General features: G+C 46.7%; 1 protein-coding gene and 1 pseudogene across 1 annotated transcript; one reads left to right on the plus strand and one right to left on the minus strand.

Moving 5' to 3' along the window:
• Positions 1–2357: 2357 nt before the first annotated feature.
• LOC114496948 lies at positions 2358–3268 on the plus strand (annotated as a pseudogene).
• Positions 3269–6541: 3273 nt separating this feature from the next.
• Positions 6542–8397, minus strand: TACSTD2 (tumor associated calcium signal transducer 2). Its single transcript, XM_028512766.2, has one exon. It carries the CDS (start codon positions 8232–8234, stop codon positions 7266–7268), a length of 969 nt encoding a protein of 322 aa, XP_028368567.1. The 5' UTR covers positions 8235–8397; the 3' UTR covers positions 6542–7265.
• Between the last annotated feature and the right edge of the window lie 5737 nt (positions 8398–14134).

The following is a 14134-nucleotide window of genomic DNA, read 5'->3' on the forward strand; positions in this document are numbered from 1 at the left end:
GTAATCTCCAGTGGGATTTAGTGATGACAGAGAATGGCTCCAGGAGGGAAATTACAACTGGAAGATGTCCACCAGGAATCACTATTGAGTGTAAAAGAAACCCATTAACTTCCCAAATGGTTCTTTGAGGGATTCCATCTGGGCCCCAGAGAACAAGCCTCCCCACTAGCAGCATCACCATTTGGCACAGAACCTGGCTCTTTGCCCTGCTGTGTAGGTGGAGTGTAGTTGTAAAATCTCAGACTCCGAGGAGGGCAGTCCTAGAGTTGAATTCTAGCTGTACTCCTGAAATCCTGATGTGATTTCTGGCAAGTCATTTACTTATGTGTTGGTTTCCTCATCAGTAAAACAGGAATAACAGAACATGTTTCTTCATGTTCGCGGGATTATTGTGAAATAAATGAGGTAATCAGGATAAAGCTTGTAGGGCAGTGTTTGCACATCCTAGGTACTTCACACAGCAAATTTCAACCTTTTTCATCTCACAACACACAGGCTCATGACTTAAAGTCTGTGGCACCAAAAATATATTTTTTGCTGACCTGAAAAAAATATGTAACTTTGATTCATTCACACTAGACAGCTCTTGTTGTGTTGGCTGTTGTCACTTTTTTATCTGACAGTCTCAAGCAGGGGTGTCAAACTCATTTTCACCATGGGCCACATTGGCCTCTCAGTTGCCTTCAAAGGGTCAAATGTAATTTCAACTTTTTAACAGTTAAGGAGTAATTACATTTATACAGTCCTAAGATTACATTCGGCCCTTTGAAGGCAACCTCGAGGCTGATGTGGCCCCCAGAAAAAATGAGTTTGACACCCCTGATCTAAAGGAAAAGAGGTCCATGTCTCTGACTAATCAGGTAATGTATGTTTTCAAAATCCTTGCAGCACACCAGTTGAAAATCACTGGCTTAATAGGTGTCAGCCATTGGTATCAGTTCCATTTAACACACTTTCTTGAAAGTTTATTAGTAACCAGACACCCTGCTCAACCCTATGTGGGATACAGGAATAATTCTCCCCAAAGCCTGTTTTCCTCCTTGGGGGAGCTTTTTTCAAAAAGGACAGGGCAGAGGGCCATGGGAGAAAGAGCTCTTTTGGAACTAAATACAAAAATGCATGCCGGCATACAGTTCTATAGAGGCAGGGGTAGTACACTGGTTAAAAGCATGGATTGGGGTGCCATTCCCTGTGTGGTAGACACAATAATGCCCTTCCCCACCAGAGATGCCCACATCCTAATCCTCACAATTGAGGAGGATTATGTTACTTTACATGGCAAAAGGGATTCTGCTGGTATGATTAAGGTTGGAGACCTTGAGAGAGGATAATGACCCAACCCAATCACGTGAGTGCTCACAGCGGAGGAAGTTTTCCCAACTGGGGCCAGAAAGAGAGGAGACAATGGAAGAACAGTCAGAGGGGTACATCAGGAGGATTCAACTCGCCATAGGCAGCTTCTAAGGTCAGAGAAGGGAGCTATGAGCCAAGGAATGTGGGCCACCTCTACCAACTGGGGACAGCCCTGGGTTATGGCCAGCAGGAAAATGAAGATCTTGGACCCACAACTAATGAGGAACTAAATTCTGCCAACAACCTGAATGAGCAGGAAATAAAATTTCTCGCAGCATTCCCAGAAAGGGATGGAGCCCTGCAGACATCTTGATTTTAGCCCAGTGAGACTTGTGTGCGACTCTGACCTAGAGAACGGACAGATAATAAATATGTATTGCTATGATGAATCAGTAAAAACCAGTATACTCTGGCTTGCAAATTTATAAATTATAAGAGGCAGTATGCACATTGGTTAAGAACATGGATTTGGGGACCAGTTTGCTTGGGTTCTAATCCCAAATGTGTTACTTCTTAGATGTGTGACCATGGGCAAGTAATTTAACTTTCAGTGTCTTAATTTTTGTTATTTGTTACAGCAATGCTGATATAGCCACTCATGCTAGTTAGGAGATTAGTTAGAAAGATTATACTAAAATAAAAGACTATTACAGAGATGCAATGAAATTTGAAAACAAAGACACTTCCTTCTCCCTTTGCAGTTAATGGTGAGTGTTCCACTTGGCATTGGCAAGCCGGGCCATGGCTCTATCTTTGTAAACTGTGGCTTCCAAGGTTGTTCTAGTCCCCCTAACAGAAGTCTAGGGAAAGAGGTGTCTCCTTAAGAGAATGGAGTGAATGGAAGGCACTATTCACATTGCTTTGAAGAATTCAATCATTAGTAGCTATTTTCCCCCCAGGTTCTTGGGGGCCTTCCTGTCGTGCTGACATGAGTGATCATTTAAGAAATGTATACTCAGGGCTGCAATGCCAAGACAGGTGCAGGTGGAGTACACGAGCAACCGGGAGCACCAACAACCATGGCCTCCAAGTGTCCTAAGTGCAACAAGACCACGTACTTTGCTGAGAAGGTGAGCTCTGTGGGCAAGGCCTGGCACAGGTTCTGTCTCAAGTGTGAGTGCTGCAGCAGGACGTTGATGTCTGGGAGCAACACCGAGCATGATGGGAAACCATTTTGTCACAAGCCCTGCTACACCACACTGTTCGGACATGAAGGTATGAACATCAGAGGTGCCAGCTTCAACATCTATGAGAAGTTGCCCCTCGGAGGGATTGCAGGTCACTGGCCCTATCGAGTTCCCTGTGGCATGAGCTGAGGAACAGAAGGCAAGTAGCCACCCAAAGGGGCCCAGCAAAGCCACTAGCATTACCACGTTCACCAGGGAAACCAACATGTGCCCTTGTTGCAACAAGAGGGTCTACTTTGCCGAGAAGGTGACGCCTCTGGGAAGGGGTGGCACCGGCCATGCCTGCGCTGTGATTGCTGTGGAAGACGCTTACTCCGGGTGGGTACTCGGAGCACGATGGCCAGCCTTACTGCCACAGGCCCTGCTGTGGACCCAAGGGAGCAAATACTGGAGCCGTGGGCAGCTACATCTATGACAGGGACCCCAAGAGCAAAGTTCAGCCCAAGGCCCCTGCCTCAGAACCTACTGCTTGGCTCTGTGGGGAGAGTGACCAGCTGCCCAGTCCCACCTAGCCTCAGCACACCCTGCCCGGGAGTCCAGGTCCTGCCTGTTTGGGGAAGGGAGAAGCCACAGGAAGCATCTTCAGAAGATACCGGCCCAACCCTATTTCTCTAGGTGTGCCTGCCTTTGTGTCCCAGCATCGTGATACCCACTTTTGTGTCCTTGTGCCTCCCTATCCCTATGTGTCTCCATGTCTGTGTGTCTCCTGGCCCTGGCTGGGTCCCTCTCTGGGTCCCTCTCTGAGGTAGCCACGCACGCTCCCCCTCCCGTTGCCCCATGCCTCCCCAGAGTTACTTATCTCCCTTTGCCACCCTGGCCATAGCCAGCCACAACCTCACAGTGTCCCTGGATGGGCCCTCTGCCTTTTCACACTGCCTGCCACCCTCCCATGGTTCACACACAATGGGAGATTTTTGCTGTCAATAAAGCACTTTAGTATTGTAGGATGAAAGAAGGAAGGAAGGAAGGAAGGAAGGAAGGAAGGAAGGAAGGAAGGACTGTATACTTGATTTTTTCATATCTTATATCTACTCCTACAAATCAAGCAGGAGTTAGCTAAGTGTCTACCTATTTTACAACTAAGGAAACAGGAGTCTAAAAGGCCAGGTAACTTCAAAGCCCACACACTTACATTTAACCAAGGTATGTCTCCCATTTAAGTGATAGTAAAAAGCTAGAGAATACCATAATTTAAGAACAGAAATGATCAATGAAAAAATTAAACAGGAGAGCAACCAGGGAGACGAGTGTAATAAACATGAAACAAGACAGAAGGCAGGGTACTGTAGCTCTAGGGAAGCTCTGCCTCTATCTGCCTGACTCGGGTAAACCCATTCTACTCTCTGGGCCTCAGTTTCTTCATCTGTAGGGTGGAGCCAAGGATTAAAATGATTCCCTTTCCAGTTCTGACATTTTGGGATTCTATTTGGAAAGTAGTGAAACCATAAATATGTAAGCGAAAAGAAGTGGTATGATTTTAAAACTTGCCCCAATTAAAAAGATAACCAGAGTAGATAAAACCCCAGTGACCAAAACAAGGAAATCAGTTGAGCCTGGGAGCTCAAGAGACAAGCTGTAACCTGCTAGTCAGTCACACCTGTCCTCACATTCCTTCTCAGGGCAGACCCACCCATGAGCACAAAGCAGTGAGTGGAAGTTTTGAGGGGAAATCCTGGAGGTGGAGGCTTAGCCCAGGGCAACAACTAGTTCTGCAGAGTTCTCTTCCCAGCAGTAGCAAGCTAAGTTTCCAAACAGAAGTATAAGGGACTCTTCCTTGCAAGGGAATAAGAAAGGTGTCTCAATCTGTTTGGTGCAAGACATAGCAACCTTGGCTGGGAAACCAGACAAAGTTTCTACACCATGGAGGATGTGATCATGAATTAATTACTCAACCTTTTTGGACCTCAGTTTTCTCACACATGAAATGAATACAATTTATAGAAGAAAACTTAAACTATAGTGAACTCTAAGTGCCCAGATTGTTCTAGGCCAGGTGTGTCAAACTCATTTTCACGGGAGGCCACATCAGCCTGGAGGTTGCCTTCACAGGGCCGAATGTAATTTTAGGACCATGTAAGTGTAACTACTTTTTAACAGTTAAGTGAGTGCTCGGCGCTGCCACTGGGTAGAAACAAGGTGCTGGCTGGATTCAGCCCGCAGGCCTTGTAGTTGCCACCTTTGTGCTAGGCATTCCTATCAATGACTCATTTAATCTTTGCAACAGTGAGAGAGATTTGTAGTTTCATTCAACAAAGGAAGCAACTGAGGAGAGTTAAGTGACTTACTTGCCAGGTGGAGCAGAATTTGAACTTAAGTTTGTCAACACTTAGGTTATTTCCAGTAAGGCAATGTCTCAAAAATGACACTGTGAAAGTGCTCTTTAAACTGTCAAATGCAATAAAGTGCAAGGATTTATAGACCCAAATTAATGAAGAAATTTAGAAATTATCCAGAAGTGACTTTCTAATGAAGGAATGGTCCCCCCCGCCCCAGCCCGCCAGGGCTTTTTCCATTGTCCAGCCTCCTACTCAATCCTTAATCTGTTTATTTGCAGTCAAGACATTATTTTAAAGTGACTCTTTAAACAACAGCAGCCCAATATAGTGAAAGGAATCAAAAGATTTTCTAGTTCCAGCTATGCCACTGAAAGATTCCTCTTGATAAGTCACTTGCCCTTTCCTCTGTAAAATAAGGGGTTCAGTGAAAGGTGATTGCCAAGGCCCCTTTAGCTATGGCACTTCAATGACTGAGAAGCAGAAAGCAGCAAGTGGCTCGGTAATAGTTCCCATCCCAACTTGGGGTACTTCAGCCACCCTTCCTATCATGGGGAAGCCAGCCCACTTTCACCCTGCCCCCTGTTGAGCCCCTTTTGAGCCTGAGAGATGGCTTGGAGCCTGCAAGCAGGAGTGGTTATGGACTTAGAGATCTCTGGCAGCGAAGTGTCCACTCTGCCAGTGCACACAAGCCACAGCCCCGAGCCTGAAGGCAGTGTCTGAGAGCCGCCACTCCTCCCAATGGGTTGCCCAGTTCTTAACTGACGTTTTTCAGTCCTGAGGGGATGGCAATGACCACTAGACACAGCAGGGGTGGGAAGAGAAACACCAGGCTGATTCCAGAGCAACAGACTGGAGGCCTGAACCTAGCTATTTGCTTTTGGATATGCCAACCACTTCTTACATGCCCACTGTTGTGGTAATTTCCAAGGAACTGCAGGAACTTGTTTGCCTATCGGCTACCACGCACACTGAACTTCACAAAAAGGAACCTGAACGACTGAAAACCAGGAGGTAAGTGTAAAAGAGGCAAGTTGCTACTTTTTACAGTGAATAGGAAGTAAGCATTTTTAAAGCAGATTGCTAGTAACAATCTGAGGGAAACAACCTTAGCACATACCTAGACAGCCACAGCTTAGGGCTCTCTGGCAGACCGGCTGTTATCAGTGTAGGAAAGTCACTTAACCCCTCTCATAGCCACATCATTTGGGATTAAGTAAATTGTGGAGAACTAAATGGGAATAGTATCACCTACTTCCAAATAGGGCAAGGATTGGAGAGAGATACAGCTCCTGAAACAGGTTTCCTTCTCCACTTAAGAATTCTTGTTACAGGAACAAATATAAAGGACACATGGTCAAAAACTAGGGGGGATGGAAATGGAAGGGAGGTGGGAAGCGATGGGTGGGTGGGCTGGGATGGGAGTAGAAATAGAAATTAAAAAAAAAAAAAGAATTCTTGTTTGGAGATAAACGAAGGCTGGTCCCAGTTCCCAACAATAGCATCTAGTTTCAGCCTCCTCCCTCAAACCCAGCTTCCCATCATTGGAGGGAGGTTCCCAAATAACCTTACTTAGAAAAACTAGTAATTGGATCAGCCTGTTATTGTTAAAATGCCTGCTCCTGCAAAAGAAAAAACAGGGTTAGAATTTAAAATTAGAAATCCGAGTGGTGGGAAATTAGAGACCAAACTAATATAAATCTGGAGGGAGTTCTCACCAATTCCATCTTTTATGCCTTTTCCATATTTTATTAAATTCGTGGTTTTTAAAAAAAATCACAGCAGCATTATCAAAGACAACATATGTACAAACATTTTACAAAAGAAACATTACTAATATCAGCTGTAACAAGGGCGTGCGGAAAGCTGGACCCGGGTCTCCAGGTGCACTCTGCCCCCAAACAAAGAGGACTAACAGGTGCTCAGGCAGCTGAAACAGACTTCTTTCCAGGTGACGAGTACACGTGGCCCGCAATGCAAACGAAGGTCAATGCGGACACTACAAGGGCCCAGTTAGAGAATTCCTCATCAAGAAGGCCACGAGCCAAGTGGAGCTGATCGAATAACTTAAGCCCAAGACGCTAAAATCGTCGTTCCCCATCTAAACGCAGTTATGCCTTCAGCATTAATGGTGTCACTTGTAAAGATGCTGGCTTGTCATACAGGCACTTGATTCTCAAACGCGACCTCATGCCAGGCTTTCCTTAACTCGTCGAGTCAGGTTTCTTGTTGGACCGAAAGGGAAGGAATTCTAGAAATGCTTCCTTCAAGGCAGAAGTCACAAAGAGACGAAGCCAAGGCCGGTTAAACTTGGTGGGGTGCGGAGAGACAGGAATTTAGGAAGAGAAAAGTCTGCTTTGGGCCGAGAAGGAAGAAGCGTGACTCACTCGGCTCTTCGAAACCTGCGAGAATCCCGTCCCCCCCCCGCCGCCGCCCCCTGCGCCGCCCGTACCTACAAGCTTGGTTCCCTTCGCAGCTCCCCCATTTCCTTGATCTCCACCTTCCTGTACTTCCCGGACCTCCTCCAGTTGGAAATCACCAGGACGGCCACGCCGGCGACCAGGGCCAACACAACCACCACGATGACGGCGACGAGGCCGCTGGTGAGGCGCTTCATGGAGAACTGGGGCGGCTTCTCGTCCAGGTAGAAGATGAGCGGCGGCTCCATCAGCAGGGGCTGGCCGCGCACGCTCACGTCCAGGCCGCTGCGGCCGGAGAACACCGACTCGCCCTTGACGTCCCTCTCGAAGTAGTAGGCGACGTCCGCGATGTCCACGTCACCGGGGGCCTTCTGCGACGCGTTCTGCCGCAGCTCGATCTGGATGGTGGGCGGCTCGTAGTGCACCGCCGCCACAAACCTGGGAGGCAGCAGGTACCGCTCGCGGAAGAGCCGCCGCAGCTCGGCGTCCAGGTCCGAGTGGTTGAAGGCGCGGTCCGTCGGGCGGTGGCGCAGGTCGATGAGGATGTGGTGGGTGCGCACCAGCTCGTCGCACTGCAGGCTCTGGTCGCCCTTGTCCGTGCGGCGCACGCCCACCGAGTTCACGCACCAGCACACCGACGTCTGGTTGCACTGGCGGGCCTTGAAGCGGCCCTGATGGTCGCAGTCCGGGTCGTACAGGCCATCGTTGTCCACGATCGCGTGCTCGCTGGGGCGCACCAGCCCACGGCCGCTTTTGCGGGCGCTCATGCGCGCCTTGAGCAGCAAGCACTTGGAGGTCAGCGAGGAGCAATTGACTTCGATGTTAGTGCCCAGCGCACGGCACTGGCAGCGGCCGCCTGGGTATTCCGGGAGACACAGGGTCATCTTATTTGTGGCGCACGTACAGTTGTCCTGTGCGGCCGCCCGGCCAGTCATCGCCGCCAGTAGCAGCAGCAGAAGCAGCGGCAGCGACCGCAACGCGAGGCCTGGGCCCCGAGCCATGGCGGGGAGAGGTGCGCGGACGGGACGCAGGCTTACGGGGCGCTGGAACTCTGCTGCACTCTCGGGCTCCGTACTCTGGTGCAGTTTCAGGACCTCTGCCGCTGGCCGGCCCCTGCCGCTCTTATACTCCGCCGGACCTGCCTGGCTGGTTCCGCCGCCAACTCACCCTCTGGTATTTTGGTGACACATCCTGCACGCCCCTCCTCCCCCCAGTCCCCGTCCCACAGAAGGCACAGCCCGCTCTGCGCCTCCCGTGATAGGATTGGGGAGCAGAAGCCGCCCCCGCCTCCTCTGGACCGAAAGCCGCTTAGAGGAAAACCGATACTCACCTGCGGGCTGGCGGTGACCCGCCCCGGCCCGTCCGGCTCCACCTGGAGAGGGGCCCGCCCTTGACGCGGCTTCTAGCAGAGCACCTGGGGCATCCTGGCTGCTCTCCTAGTCTGGAATTCTCAGAAATTTCATTGGAAATTATCGTGGGACTGTACTGCTTTTATCCCGCCCCCCTTTTCTCTCTCCCTTTCCCAACTTTTATCCGTGTTTTAAGTTCTTTCACTTCCTCGCTTCCTTTCGTTTCCCAGTTCTCTAATCGCACACGTTTATATAGTTTACAGTTCACAAACATTATCTCATCCTCACCTCAGTCCGGACAGGCATGGGCCATCTCTCAGACCCATTTTATAGGTGATGAAATTAAGGCTTAGAGACTTAAAGTGGCCCAACCATCAGTTTCCTCAGATTTCTGGGACAGGTCTTTGGTTCTCTGCCTGGCTGTTAGGAGACCTTAAATGTTAATGGAAACGGAGTGGTGCAGAACTGAAGAGAGCTTAGGCAGCAGTTCTGTTATTCAGCTGATCTTGGGTAAAACCCAGGCATCCTGGTGTTCAATGTGTAAGAAGCTCTGTTTGACCACTCTCCCTAACCCTACACACAAACATACAACATACATTCCTGTACTCAATGTAGGGAGATGAAAAGGAACAAATTCTTTAAAAGAACCAGCAAGACTATAAAGAGTTCTTTGCATGATTTTATTCTAAAAGATGAAAATATTGCTTTTCTTTTTCTGTGTTCCATTTAAGTAGCTGAACAACTGCAAATAATGAAAAGAATGGAGCCTGTGGGCAGTTGCTTGTCTGCCACTGTGTGGCTACTCTAATGGGATGGAGGGGCTGCAACTTCTTTTTTTGAATCATTGAGAAAGTCCAGGGTTTTCAAAGCTTTGGTATGATTAACAATAATTAACAAGCTATAATTATTTCCACTTCCTCTGTCCAAGTGCAGTTTATATGCTCAGAGTTTAAGGAACACCAGCACACCAGCATTGTACAAGGGTGTTGTTTAATACGCGGAAGCCAACCAGGCCTCTACCCCATTAATTTTCAAGCAGTTCCTGAGGTGAGTAGGCAGAAATATATTCTCCCTTTGCAGGTAGAGAAAGCAGAGATGGGGCCTGGGGCAGGGGGAGGCCGGGGGGTGGGTACAATTTCCACAACAAGCATCAGGTGTTGTGGCCTCTACACAACCACTAGCCTAAACAGGTGTTCCAGTTTCTTTTTCCCTCTCCAACCCCTGGAGAAGGCTTTCTCAATCTCAAATCTGTCCTCATCTCTCTGCTGAGAACCCCTAAGGCACAGAGTAAAAGGTGCTCTTCACTCCTAGGATCAATTTCATGCTGTTCAAGTTAGCACACAAAATCATATATGGCTTTGGGCAAGCCACTTAACTTCTCTTTGCCTTAGTTGCCTCATCTGTAAAATGGGGATAATAAAAGGTAGGTATGAGAATCAGTGTAGGACCTGCTCAGAACAGTACCTATTCTAACAGTCTTTGCATTTAGGAAGCATAATTAAGTGTTAGTTAGCTGCTGTCATGGACACCAACATAGTCATCATTATCGTTTTCATCTTTTTCCTGCCAGCCTCTTTAGTAGTCTTCCTTATGTTTTTAAACCTTTGTCGAGTCATCATCCTGGATTTTCCCCTTCTTTATCTGTGTAGCACATAATTGTGTTATTCCACTCAGCCCTTGGTAACCTCCAGAAAGCCTTCCCTATGCACACAGGGAAATGTCCCTTCCTCGTACTGTCCTAATTTCTATAACACATTAGAATGGCAACAGTGACTTCCCTGGACTTCTGCCTTCTCATCTAAAATTGAAATATTAGCATCTCCCTATGTGTATCATTCTGAGAATTAAATCTAAATAGATAAGATAGTAGATGACAAAAGCTTTGTAAACTGTAAAAATGTTAGATTGTGTTTTTATTTTTAAAATATCTATCCTATTTTCCCACTCTTTCAGCTACTGATTGGGTAGCCACAATCTGCTATAAGTGGGAAAGCTACCTGCCTGATATTTCAGTGGGTCCCAGGCTGACAAGAGGAAAGCTGATAGGGAAGGTTTCTCAGGACTGAGGAATGTATACCGTTGTCTGTGGCTCCATAGCTAAGACAGCCCCAAATGGCTGGACCTTCTTTGTGCTAGTGCTCGGAGTTCTCCGGACCTCTCTGCCATTTTCCATTCATGTTAAGAAATGGATAAAAGGATTCTGCCCTCATCATCCTCTGTGGAAGATGGCATGAACTGAAGATAACCACCTAGTCACCGCGTTCTTAAATGCTGTGGTTCTGCCAGGCTTTCTCCAACAGGCACACAAACACCAGGATAAGTTTACTAAGTAAGCATAGCCCCAGCTCTGATTCTCCATCCCCCTTTGTCTGGTTTTGTCTAGGTGTGCAAAATATCACTGTTAGCTTTAATTGTTTTAAATTTTAATTTCTAAATATTTGACAAAAGCATTCCATGATCTCAGGCTTGTAAAGTGTACATCAAGGGCAAGAACCACATCTGAGCACTGTTGCCGAAGCACCAGCACATATTAGGCACTCAAGTAATGTTTATTGGGTTAATTAACGCTGAGTTGTACCCAGAACATTGCAGTATTAATATACTTTTCCTAGGAGTGTTCTTGTTGACCGTTTCAATACTCCTCTCCTCATCCAATTCCCATCTCTTACGCCACCCACAAACATCTATCCCCACCCTAACCTATCCTCCAAACACCTAATTTCAAGGGACACGAGGTAATAATACCCCAAGTGTTATTTTTGCTTTTATGCATGATCCAAAACCTTTATCAGCCATGTGGCTGTAGGGAGGAAGGATGTGACTGCTGAGGCTAAGAGCAGGCAGGGATTCTGGAGACAAACAGTGTAATGTGGTTGAAAGAAAATGGACTTTGGATCTAGTGAGACTTTGCCTCAAGTTCTGGTTTCACATCATTCATTGACTGTGTGGGTTTGAGCAAGTTACTTCAACTTTCTGAGCCTCAGTTTGCCTAATTATAAAATGGGAGCAATAAAGCCTGCATTTCCCCAATGTCTGTAAAAAGGATCACGTTCCATCTTGTTATTAAGAACATGCTTTTCCCCCATGGAACTTTATACTTCATCTATTCTTCTGCTGTTTTCTGAACTAGTGTTGATTATCTGATTTTCTTTGGTATAAGGCCAATGCCAAGACATCAGGTTTATATTTAAGGGTGTAATTTACAAAAACAAAAAAACAAAAATAAAACTCTTTGATAAATTAAAAAAAAAGCTTACCGTCCATAATTATTTTAATGATTCCAGATAAAGAATAGAAAATACTTGACACAGCGTTTGGCATACACTAAGGAGAACCAGTATTAGCTGTTATTATCAGACGTCTCAGGAATGTGAGGATCATCAAAGGTTTCTGCAGGGAGCCAGCGACTGTGGGGATCACTGAAGATCAGTCCAAGGATCTGGCCATTAGGATGGGGAGCTGCCCGAGAGCCCTTATCATCCCAAATGATAGGGACACGAGGATGATAGGAGGGTGAGAGCCCTTATCACCCCCAACGTGCAGGAATATGGAGAATATCTAGGTGCAGATAGCACCTTAACGTTTCTGCTCCCCATATCTGCTGAAATCCCTACAACACCCCTGGGGAGTAGGCAGGGAAGATATCATTATTTCTATTTTACAGATGTGGAAACAGAAGCCCTTGGGAGAAGGGCAGGACTTGCTTGTGGTCACATGCTTATAAGTGGTCACATGCTTATAAGTGGTGAGGCCAGGCCTGGGGCTCCTGACTCCAAGTATACATCGAAATGAACAAAAACGTAAGAGGATTGAAGGTATAAGGAGGTTTGAGCTTCACCTCGTGTTCCTCAGGTTTTCTTTTATTTCTCTTTCTTTTCCTTAATTGTACAAGGATTTTTTTAGAAAGTTTTGGTCTCGTGAACAGCAAACAATAGCTAATTGTGTAGTGCACAAGAGTGAGCCCACACCTGAAAACCATAGGACTTATGCCGTGGCGCCCACTGTCTGCTTTCCTGCAATGACAAAACAGTTTGAATTCTGTGCTTCCAGGTCATCCATCAGCAGGCCCTTTGCCTGGCTTCCTTTTCTGTAGAATAGGGGTAGTGGTAACCGCTTAGAGAGATTGTGGGGATTCAGTGGTGGAGTGTCTGTGAAGCTGCCTGGGCCATGTGGGAAGAGCCCTCCCTCATTTGTCTGCCCTGCTCATGGTCAGTTTCAGCCTCTGGGAGGAGCAGCCACTGAGGCAGTGGGCAGTGCCGCTGAGATCATGCGTGCGCAGTCGGGGTTTCCTTCCTCCTCACAGGGAGGTGGAGCCTCAACAGGGGTGTCCAGCCTTTTGGTTTCTCAGGGCCACACTGGAAGAAGAGTTGTCTTGGGCCATATATTAAATATGCAAACACAGAGGAAAGGAGCAGGTGATCCTTCATCTTGAATGCAGAAAACACAGAGAGAAGTGGGCTGTGTTGACTAAACTCAGGGTGGAGGAAGGAGGCCCCAAGAAACAGACCATAGGAAGAAAGGAAAGTCAGCCCAGGGCTGGGGACCAGGGGTATGGAGAATAGAGTACGTAAGGGGTACCCAAATCTACCTTCTGTGTTTTATTTCTTTAAGAATGTGACTCAAGTATTGTAAAATATTCGAATTCAAAAGAGGCAGGAGTTGGGTATACTCCCTGTATTTTCTTATTTACTATTAAAATATTTATGATTAAAAATTTTTAGATCAAATCAATCCTTCCAACTAAGTTTTAGAGGATTTGGAATAAAGTTTCTGATTTTGCTTCTACTTGCCTTTTTTTTTTTCAATTTCCATGTTTCTGTTATTAATACAAACTGCCATTTTTGATCTTCAACATTGTGCCAGGCTCTTAATAAATAAATTCATATAATCCTCCCAGCAACTCTACAAAACAATTCTTCTTGTCCCGTTTCACCGGATGAGGAAGCTGCAGCTTAAGGTCACGCAACTAGGAATCTGTAGGGGGGTACTTGAACTCAGTCTGATGACACAAACATTTACACTTTTCTCTGACAATTCAGTCTGTTGCTAAGAGTCTTAAGTAAGCCAGAGTAGGTCGACAGCATTGGGATGGTAAACTGGATGTGGTTTGAGTCTGGCTGCCTGAGCAATGAAATCTTGGACCTTTTTACTTTTTAAGAAAGACAATAGTCACTCTGTACTTGCTAATTTGGGTGGGGCTGACTCAGTTTTTCAGGAGAGGTTGACTGTGACGTCGATGGTTCTGACTGATTTTTGTAGTTCCTCAGGATTTGAAAAGTGACAGGAATTTCACCTGAAAAGTGTGTGTCATGGTTGCATTTCAGGATCTCCTGTTCATGACCTTGTCAGGAACTGCAAACTGCAAATGGTTTCCCTCTCACTCTGGTCTCTTCTTCTAGAGATAAGTGGCTTCTTTCCCAAGGGCTTTATACTCAGGGAAAAGCCAATAAAACACCCAAGACTTTGTTCTTACTTTGTACTTAATCTCACTGGCTCTTGAGCCCCTCGGTTTCCGGGAGAGACTTGGCTACAAATGAAGAGAGGGTTGGGAA

This window comes from Phyllostomus discolor, chromosome 5 (assembly GCF_004126475.2).
Source record: "Phyllostomus discolor isolate MPI-MPIP mPhyDis1 chromosome 5, mPhyDis1.pri.v3, whole genome shotgun sequence".
NCBI lineage: Eukaryota > Metazoa > Chordata > Mammalia > Chiroptera > Phyllostomidae > Phyllostomus > Phyllostomus discolor.

Bases quoted from the DNA above. Each gene is read 5' to 3' on its own strand.
- TACSTD2 (XM_028512766.2), bottom strand. From the start codon at position 8,234: ATGGCTCGGGGCCCAGGCCTCGCGTTGCGGTCGCTGCCGCTGCTTCTG.